General features: G+C 37.4%; 1 protein-coding gene across 1 annotated transcript in view; it reads left to right on the top strand.

Annotated features, from left to right (window-relative positions):
- The window catches only part of LOC107552041 (kelch-like protein 29), a 91,930-nt gene that overhangs the window by 67,495 nt on the left and 14,035 nt on the right, over positions 1 to 10,400 (top strand). Inside the window, exon 10 of the mRNA XM_016233845.1 lies at positions 5,914 to 6,112. Within this exon, the coding sequence (XP_016089331.1) occupies positions 5,914 to 6,112 (199 nt within the window). The remainder of the gene's footprint in view (positions 1 to 5,913; positions 6,113 to 10,400) is intronic.

Here is a 10,400-nt window from a genome sequence, read left to right as displayed (position 1 = left end):
GTTTAGTTTACACTCGAAGTAGATTGGTCCCTCTAAGCGAGATCCCAATTCGTCGGTCCTCCGACGTGATGTCGAGATTGACCGACTGAAAGGGAACCAGAGGTTTGAATGGTCTAGGAGTGATGCAACAGTGATTCAAGCCACATCATTAATTAATTCATTCATTCATTCAGTTTTATTTAGCTAGTTATTTTGAAATTGTATTTGTATTTTAGTATTTTAACATGACTTTTATTAATTTTTTTTATTATGCCTATTGAATTGCCATTCTGTATGAAACATGCTATATACCAACTAGCCTTTTCTTGTTTTAAATCATTTGTGTGACAGTGTCTGTATTGAAGGTATGCAAATATATGTACAGAGCAGCTCGGTTTTGTCTCGCCAACTCTGAAATACCATCCAAACCTTAGAATGAATCCATCCATCTGTTATAAGCCCTTTATTTAAAAAAAAGCATCTGCATGCACGCTATCTCCAGAGGTTTGATTGTAGGGCTGGGTTTTGACACAAATTTCATGATTCGATTCTCATTCACAAGCTTGCAATTCGATTCAATTACCAATTAGATTCAATATAGATTATTTTGGATACATATTAGGTACACATGACAAATTTTCTCAAGGAAAAAAATCTCTCAACTAATGCCGTAAAATATACATGAGAGTCATATACTACATTACTATAATATTGAAGGTTAAAATTGACTGATTTGTAGTACAACTGCTAAAATTGCACTTAATTAAGTTTTTTAAATTACAAAGTTACAATTACATAATAATATTTCTACTTCAATTCGTATTTTTTATTTTTTTTTATATACATTTGAAATATAAACCTTTAAATGGTGGCTGTCATAAAAACTTGATGGATTTATTCAAACATAAATTAAACACTGAAGAACAGTAAAAATTATAATGAATATGTTATATGGTGCATATATTTACAGCTTATTTTTCTATCTGACTAATGAGTTTATGGTCACCGAATATGTTTTTCTGAGGTAAATGTGACGTTACGTGACATATTGTTTACAAGCCGTTATATTGACGTCTTTGCGCGGCTGAAACACTTATTGAGTGATTACATGAGACTGGATACGGATTGTAATGTTGTACTCTTTCTTTTAACTTACCTTTGGATGTTTAGTCATGTTTATTTTGTGCTGAAACTGGTATTAATGTGGAGGAGATCTGATCAGTTCACGTGCGCTATGTGCTTCAGCGATCTGTCACAGATTAAACGGCGCCAGTGTTGTAAATACAACTTAACCACTGATTTGTAGTCGTGTCCTCTTTTGGAAGACCAAACATAGTTTTGCTTTCACAACGAAAACCACAGCGGCCTACCGTGAGCGGAAGCCCTGGCTTAGCGTGCGCTGAGGCCGGGATAGAGTGAGCAGAGGTGGCGGGCTTGAGAACGGCGCGCCCGGCGGATCCAACGAATGATCGGCAACCACATGGGACGACCCCGGGCTGGACTCCGCTTTGTCCACGGTGAAAGTTGATGTATTCCCTCAGAGACCAGCACGGAGCAGCTGCAGGCATGATGAAGCGGATATCGTCCTCTTTTGGAAGACCAAACAAAGTAGTTTCGCTTTCACAACGAAGCACACAGCGTCTTCACGACATGGCTGCAGCGTCAACAATACTACAGTGAGAATAAAAGTTACTCCTTCTTTCTTTGCGTGAACATTTGGGCGGCGTTATGCAATTCTTCCCACATAGTGACGTAGGTATGTTGGGGTGTGTTAGAACGAGCCGTTTTAGGTAGGCGTGGCTGACTCTTAACTTTTATAAAGAATATCTCTTTGGATTTGAGACTTTAGTGTTTGCAACTTTACAGATCTTCTTTATGCACCAAGAGCTTGTAACACTCCAAAGAGAAAGGAAAAATTTAAATCGCATCATATGACCCCTTTAAAATCGAGATATCTATATTTTTTTACCCAGCCCTATTTGATTGGTCTAGAAGCGATGCAACAGTTTTGCACAACAAAATCCGCATTTCCCATCACAAGTAATGCGTGAATCACACATTCGGTGTATCTTCCCATGATTGTCGGGAAAATGTGATAAAGAGGCTAATGCATGCACTTCATCCCATCCGGAATCACTTGAGCACATCTTATAGTGTAGATCAGATATGTTTGCAATGAAAGCATCCATGTTTTCTGACCTTGCATTTATGTTTTTACTCAGGATTCATCTTTTGGCCCAGTAAAGCTGCGGTTTGTGCTGTCTTAATCTGGTATTCAGCGTGCTATAGTCTGGCTCCCTCATGGCATGACATTATTGCAGATACGCTCAGGCGAGTGGTGAGCGGAGCTGCATTTGGATTCCTAGATCATTCAGTCGATAAGTCTTGATTGCCTGAGCAGTGGAGGGAATGGTTGTAATCCTGAGGGATTTATTCGGCGGCCATGCTGCCTCTAGATTGCTAGAAACACCTTTTTCAGATACCACTTTTCATTTATTTGATCCGTTCGCATGCCAAGACTGGGTTTGAGTCCCGACCTGAAATGCCAGCTTGATAAACTGTCTGAAAGTGACGGTGCAGATTTTTCCAGTCTCGCTGGGGACTTTAGTAAAATGCCACCAGTGCCGCCAGTAAATCTCTGACCTTTCTACCTTTCTGGTTGGAAATACTGCACGTTCTCGCATGCAGATGTGGTTTGTTCTAAACGAATGGTCCTTCTGAAACGGATCGGTGTGAGAAAGCGACGGTGAGCTGCACCAGATGTTGTCCGTGTCTTTTTGCTTTGACATTCCCGCTGGCACGCTGGGATTGTTCACCATGGAAGCCTGCGGTTGATCGAGCCCAAAAAAAGCAGCGTTTGGAAAGGATCACCGGAACATCAAGCTGTTCACACGGCCTGTTATCAAACAAATAAAAATTGACCAGCTCTGATAACACTCAGGATCATGGTGTGATTGTTGACCAGATGCATTATGTGGGTTTAACAGATCTACCAGGCTGCATGGATATGGCTACATATCACATATACTTTATTTGTTTGTTTGTTTGCTCTGTAATTAATTTAATAATTTATTTGTTCTTTAATTAATTCGTTCATTATTCTATTTTTATATTCTATTTATTCATTCATTCATTCCCTCATTAATTCATAGTTTAAATGAATTAGTTTAGTTAATTTTATTTTTATTTTATTTATTTTAATTTTAATTTTTATTTTATTTATTTTTGTTTTTATTTTAAATTATGAATTTTATGAATATTTAATTTTATTTATATTAATAATATAATCATTATAAATGTATAAATACATTGAAAATACATTTTAAAGGTTATTATCTGATTTAATTTTGATTATTCAAATGTTATATAAATATAATTAAACACATAAATTATTTAATTGCCTTTCTCCTAATTGTCCTTTCATTTTCATTTCATTTTAAATGAACTTTTCTATGATTTTAACATGACTTTTAGCCTGCCTATGTTCAATTCAATTCACGTTTACTTATATGGTGATTTTTCACGATACAAATCGTTGCAAAGCAGCTTCACAGAAAATTCAAGTTTCTACATTATATTTAGGAGAAGCTTATCAGTGGTGACTATGTCAAGTTGATGTCTATATGGCAGAAATGTACAGTAAAAATCATCCAGTTAGTTCTGGATTTCACAGGAGTCCAGTTATGTATTCAAACAAACGGTGAACACTATTACATTTACATTTAGTAATTTTGCAGACGCTTTTATCCAAAGCGACTTACAATTAGGGAATACATAAAGCGATTCTTCTTAAAGAGGCAAACAGACACAGGAAGTGCTTGTAATACCAAGTTTTAGGCATTGTTCAAATAAATACAAGCTAGAAAGGGAAGGAATAAATAGAGAAAGAGATTTTTTTTTTTACATTTACTATTAATGACAATGATTACATTTTGCGATCAAACTTATAGCAAAATTTGGTAGTTCTGTATGTTGTTTCATGGTTGGCATCATCTGAGGTCCTCTGAGGGGTTGGCAACATCTCTTCTCAGGTGTCCGGTCATCTCAGATCTTTGTAAGAGCTGGATCCAGAGTGAAGCTTGTGTAATTCCTAGTTACCATGGGATGCCAATCCCGTGGCAGAAACAAATAGAGAAAAATTAACATAGCTGCTGTTCCAACCAAGCAAAAAATGGTGTGTTCAACCCAAGAAAAAGAATGATAATGTACATTTGATCAAAAATAATGGAAGTACAGAGTTATGAGATGCATTATGTGAATGCTCAACTAAAGAGATGTGTCTTTAATCTAGATTTAAACAGAGAGAGTGTGTCTGAACCTCGAACATTATCAGGAAGGCTATTCTAGAGTTTGGGAGCCAAATGCAAAAAAGCTCTACCTCCTTTTGTGAACTTTGCTCTCTTTTTTAGGGCCTTAAGTTATAAGTAAGTAGTAATATTTTGTAACTGATACGGAACTTGATAGGTAGCCAGTGCAGACATTATAAAATTGGGGTAATATGATAATATTTTCTTGACCTGGTAAGGACTCTAGCCGCTGCATTTTGGACTACCTGTAGCTTTTTTATTGAAGATGCAGGACAACCACCTAGCAGTGCATTACAATAGTCCAGTCTAGAGGTCATGAATGCATGAACTAGCTTTTCTGCATCAGAAACGGGTAACATGTTCCGCAGCTTGGCAATGTTTCTAAGATAGAAGAATGCAGTTTTTGTAACATGTGAAATATGATTTTCAAATTTTTGTCTGTAGAGGAAGTAACAGTGCAGCCGTCTAGATGCAATTTGTAATCTGAGAGATTCTGTGTACTGTTTTTTGGTCCAATAAGTAATATCTCTGTCTTATCCAAATTTAATAGGAGAAAATTATTGGTCATCCAGTCTTTTACATTTTTAAAACACACTGTTATATAGTTGAGTTTCAACAGCATAATGGAAAATAATCCCGTATTTTCAAATAATATTACCAAGGGTCAGCATGTATATTGAAAATAGCAGAGGACCTAGGACAGATCCTTGTGGCACTCCATACATTACTGGCATTAATTGAGATGATTCCCCGTTTAAATAAAAGTGATAACAGTCAGACAGGTAGAATCTAAATCGTCTTAAAGCCTGCCATTGAATACCCATATAGTTTTGAAATCGATCTCGGAGTATGTCATGATCTAAAGTGTCAAACACAGCACTAAGATCAAGTAAAACTAGCAATGAGATGCGGCTTTGGTCTGATGCAAGAAGCAAGTCATTTGTAATTTTAACAAGTGAAGTTTTGTGCTATGATGGGGCCTGAAACCTGACTGAAATTCTTCAGAGTTATACATTTTTTGCTGGAAGGAGCACAATTGAGCAGAAACAATTTTTTTTTAGACATAAACGAATAATTTGACATGGATCTGTAATTTGCCAGTTCACTAGGATCTAATTGTGGTTACTTAATAAGAGGTTTAATAACTGCCAAATTGAAGGTTTTGGGACGTGACCGAGAGATGACAACGAGTTAATAATATTGAGAAGCGATTCTTCTGCTCCAGGTAACAACTACTGTATATCTGTTGAAATACCGTTCTGTATGAAACATGTTATACATACTTGTATAACTTATTCAGTTTCTGACAGTGTTTGTTGAATGTAAATCAACTGAAAATGGAAAAAATAACCTGTTTAACTTCCAGCTCTGATATTCAGACTTGTTTTGATGTTTGTGTGGTTTGACGTTAGCAGAGGTTGTTTGTCTCAGAATAATGTGTATCAGTATCTATTTATTCATTAAAAATAATAATGCATTAAGGCATGAGGCCATCCATAATGGTAATTTACCACAATTAAGAGAGTGTAATGCACAAAGCTAACTCACATTTTTTTCTTTCTTTCTCTCTTCCCGCTCATTTCTTTTTTTCTGTCCTCTGTTTCCTCTCCGTCTGTCCTGTATCCAGCATGTGTCTGAGCTGTTGGCGGTGGTACGGCTTCCGTTCATCCATCCCAGCTACCTGCTGAACGTGGTGGACAACGAGGAGCTGATCAAATCTTCAGAGGCCTGCAGGGACCTGGTGAACGAAGCCAAGCGCTACCACATGCTGCCACACGCCCGCCAAGAGATGCAGACGCCCAGAATTCGCCCGCGACTGTCTGCCGGTACATTGTTCAGCATGGCTTATAGTCTCTTCAAGATTAGTATGATCCGTGTGGTGATCAGACACACTGGTGCTTCTCTGAGCTGCATTTCTGTGAGTTTGTTTCTTCATGGGAACAGATTTGGAGAAATTCAGCATTCCATCACTTGCTCAGCAGTGGATCCTCTGCAGTGAATGGGTGCCGTCAGAATGAGAGTCCAAACAGCTGATAAAAACATCACAATAATCCACAAGTAATCCACACCGCTCCAGTCTATCAATCAATGTATTGTGAAGCCAAAAACTACGTGTTTGTGAGAAACAAATCCATCATTAAGATGTTTTTAACTTCAAGATTCAGATGAGATTACTTTTTCACTGGAGGATGCAATATTATGGACTATGGACTTAATAATGGATTTGTTTCTTATGAACACACAGCTTTTGGCTTAACAATACATTGATTGGCCTGGAGTGGTGTTCATTACTTGTGGATTATTGTGATGTTTTTATCAGCTGTTTGGACTCTCATTCTGACGGCACCCATTCACTGCAGGTGAGCAAGTGATGGAATGCTGAATTTCTCCAAATCTGAAGAAGAAACAAACTCGTCTACATCTTGGATGACCTGAGGATGAGTAAACTTTAAGATATCTTCACTTTTGGGTGAACTATTCCTTTATTTAACTCGGACAATTTTATTAGATGTGGTCGTGACTTGTACACTCTGGTTAGTAGTTGGTCTTTATGTATGCTGTGCGCTAGGGCTCCTTTTGCATGCTGTATTGTGTATTTTAGCATGTGTTGACCAATCAGCAGCCAGGACTGTTTTATAACAATGCAGTGCACAGATATAAAAGCAGCAGCAGAGTGCTGGATAGAAATCCGTCCTGATGCGGTGTGACCGAGCGTCTGGAATAGAGCCACAGTGCTGTCAGAGTTGCCAAAGCAAGCGTCAGTCGTGGCCGTCAGCGCACCTGCGCCTCTTATTACTGAGCTTTAGCCAGTGGGTAAATTTCACCTTTGTGTACTTAAGACAAGCTGCGCTGAAATTATCACACCCAACGACCCAGTTCACCGCCAACCGCAGGGCTTTAACATTCTCTACATTCATTATTATATAAAGAGTTATTATAAAGAGAGTCAGAAATGGAAATCTGTTTTGATTCGTCTTTTGTTGTTGCTTTTGAATAGCACTGTTCTTTTTGAAAGCGCCAACATGTTTACACCTTTCAGAGTCCAAAAGTGTGTTGAATGTCTTATCATGTAGGTCGGGATACAAGAAAGTATTTTAAAATGGAACAAAAAATAAAACACCAAATGTGTGAGAAAGCCGCAGCTTTACTGAAAAATGACAAAAACTTTAAGGGTTTCAAACTGCGTGACCTTTTGCCAATTTGAATTACTGTATCCTATGCAGCGAGGCTGTTTTAACATGCAGTTTTTGGCAGTTTTTTAACATGGAAAAAATAAAGCACTTCACCTTTAGAGGACAAGGTGGATGGAGTTTTTTGTCAGCAGCACCCATCCAAGTGGAAAGAACCAGGTTTATTTAGTTGTTTGGTCATGACATGACATACTGTAAAACACTGGTTATTGTCACGCTTTAACATGTAGTTTATAAATGCTGCAATTATAAATGTGAAACAGTGTGATTGTTGCATATTTTAAATGTTTATATCCAGCGCTGACACTTTCCATTATTTGTGCATTTACTGTGAACACAAGTCTTTTGTCAGTTGAATTATTTTCTGTGGTAATTAGCGTACTAAACTTTCCTGTGAAGTAAACTTGAAAACATTCACAGCCCATTTTTCTCACATAATACAAAATACATTTCTTAAGAGTTTGGAAGCTGCAGTTACGTACACTGAAGACTGAAAATTCTGCTTTGCATCACATGAATAAATTGCATATTACAACTATTCACATAGAAAAATGCTATTTTAAATTGTAATAATATTTCACAATATTACCATTTTTACTATTTTTTTTTTATCAAATAGATGCAGCCTTGGTGAGCAGAATATACTTCTTTTAGTAGTTTTATACAAACTTAATTTGATAGTAGTGTGTTTTGGATTTAAAAAAAAGGTTTAACAACAAAAAAAAAAATGTAGAATGGGGCTTGATTTTATCCCTTTGGGATTTATTGGATCATGAAAATTCAAGGATTTTTGATGTCATACAAAAAGAAAAGTCATTTTACATGTGAGAAATTGCATTTTGAAGAAAGGTTGTATTTTATTTTTCTTAAATCAGGGATCATGTGTTAAGAAATTAAATAGACTCCGTACTAATTTCATGCTGACTTTAAATGCTACAAAGCCCCTTTTCTAATTATGTTTGAAGATGTTTTCTCTCATGCTCTGTTGTTTTATGCTCCCAAACCTGTTGCTAGAGGGTTTTGGGGAAAATCTAAATCCAGAAAGCTCCTTGAATTCTTTTCATGTCAAAATCCATTGCTGTGACCTGGAGCGGGGCAGAGGTGGGGCGATCAGTGGCGGACCGCCTGCTGCTTGAGTCTCTAATGCCACAGTCAGCAGGAAGGAGCTGAGCGCAGCGGGGTCCCACGCTCCACGGGAGATCATGAGGCTGGCAGAAGGGCACGGACCCCAGGGCCCGATCCCAGCCACCCTGCATTAATATGAAATGAGAGAGGTGCTCGTGTAAATTTCAGTAGCACTTTAGATTTTAGGTAGTTTTCCCTCAATAAACTAATCCTAATTTGCTGTTTATATATAGTAAGTTATGTTTAAGAGTGGGATAGTATTAAGGGATCTAGAATACAATCATGCATTAATATGCGCTTTATAACTACTAATAAACAGCCAATAGGCTAGTAACATGCATGCTAACAAGCAACTAGTTAATAGTGAATAGTGTTCCCTAATCTAAAGTGTTACCAAAATTTCATACAATGATTATAGTGACCAAAATTATTCATAATTTTTTACTGCGTGAGAACACAATGTGTTGTGTGAGAGCGGCATGGCTTGTTGGACATAGCAACAGTAACTAAGGAGGGCGGGTTTTTGCGAGGGTCAATTGCACATTAGCTTGTTTTACCAATTTCCACAAAAATTTGGTCCAATTTTTGCATTAGTCTGAACAAACAGCAGAAGGACTGAATAAAATGTAAATTCACTGTCTGACAGCAGGTGGCGCCTATGGAACAGCAGAAATAAAGCTGTTTCCAAAGTAACCGCTGTGAACAAAGCAGCGCTGCGCTTATAAACACTACTTCATTAGGCATTGCACAGAGGAAAGATGAAAAGAAAATGCCATTGAAACTTTTCTGAAGTCAGTCGGTTCTCACTTATGCATTCATAGAATTCATTCATTTACACATTCTTTCATATAATTTATTTCTCAGCATGGTTTTTAGTCATGGTTTCACACAAAACGAAACCTGCATATTGCGTATGTGTGAGACTGTTGCTAACTTTGCTGAATAATTACCCTGAGTTTTTCGAATCGCGATAATCAAATACGGCTTTATTGATAATTAAATTATGAAAGGGTAACACTAACTGTCAGGACTTTTTTTACACTCGCGTATAAGCAGAAGTGTTGCTGCAGGCAGTCAGGCACCTGCTGGAGGACGCTGTGATGCGGTTGATGGTGGAACATGAGCAGAGCTGTCGCGTGGCGTTTGATTGATGCTGCTGCTATAATGTAGTGAGGGTTTGTGGGAAGGAGATTTTGTTTGTGGGAGAAAGGGGGGCTCTCATAACAGGAAGCTGTACTGGTGTGAAGTGGGAACACAACCTGCAGTCGTGCGGCTGAAAGAGCTGCCACACGAGCAGATGTTCGTGCCAATCAAATGTTTTTTCTTCTCTGGAAACGCCTGTGAACCCGAGCTTGAGCAGGAATTTCACGCCGCTGGTTGCGTCACATTAACGTGCGTGTTTCAGTGCACATGCATCTTATTCGCTATCCACTGCAGATATCCACCAGTATAGAGCTGTGTCATGAGTATTTAAATTATGTTATTGTCATTATTTTTAGCATAAGTATGTCTCCTTTCTATGCAAATGAGACTTGTTATAGATACCGCCGCATTCACAGTCATTGCTTGGTTCTTTTACAGCCTGCAGAAAGCAAATTTATTAAAAACAGATGTTTGCTTAATAAAATACATAAAATGTAAATAATATTGTATGCTAAAAATGTATATAGTCATTTTTTAGCAGTTACACTTTTAAACTATAGTTAAAATTAAACAATTTTCTCTTAAATTGAAGAGATATTTGTATAAAATATATAAGTTGTTTTAATTAATGTATATATATATATATATATATATA

The sequence above is a fragment of the Sinocyclocheilus grahami genome, unplaced genomic scaffold (genome assembly GCF_001515645.1).
Source record: "Sinocyclocheilus grahami isolate Dianchi unplaced genomic scaffold, SAMN03320097.WGS_v1.1 scaffold440.1, whole genome shotgun sequence".
Lineage (NCBI taxonomy): Eukaryota > Metazoa > Chordata > Actinopteri > Cypriniformes > Cyprinidae > Sinocyclocheilus > Sinocyclocheilus grahami.
Note: the sequence above shows the minus strand (reverse complement) of the source record. Positions and strands in the feature narration are given on the sequence as shown.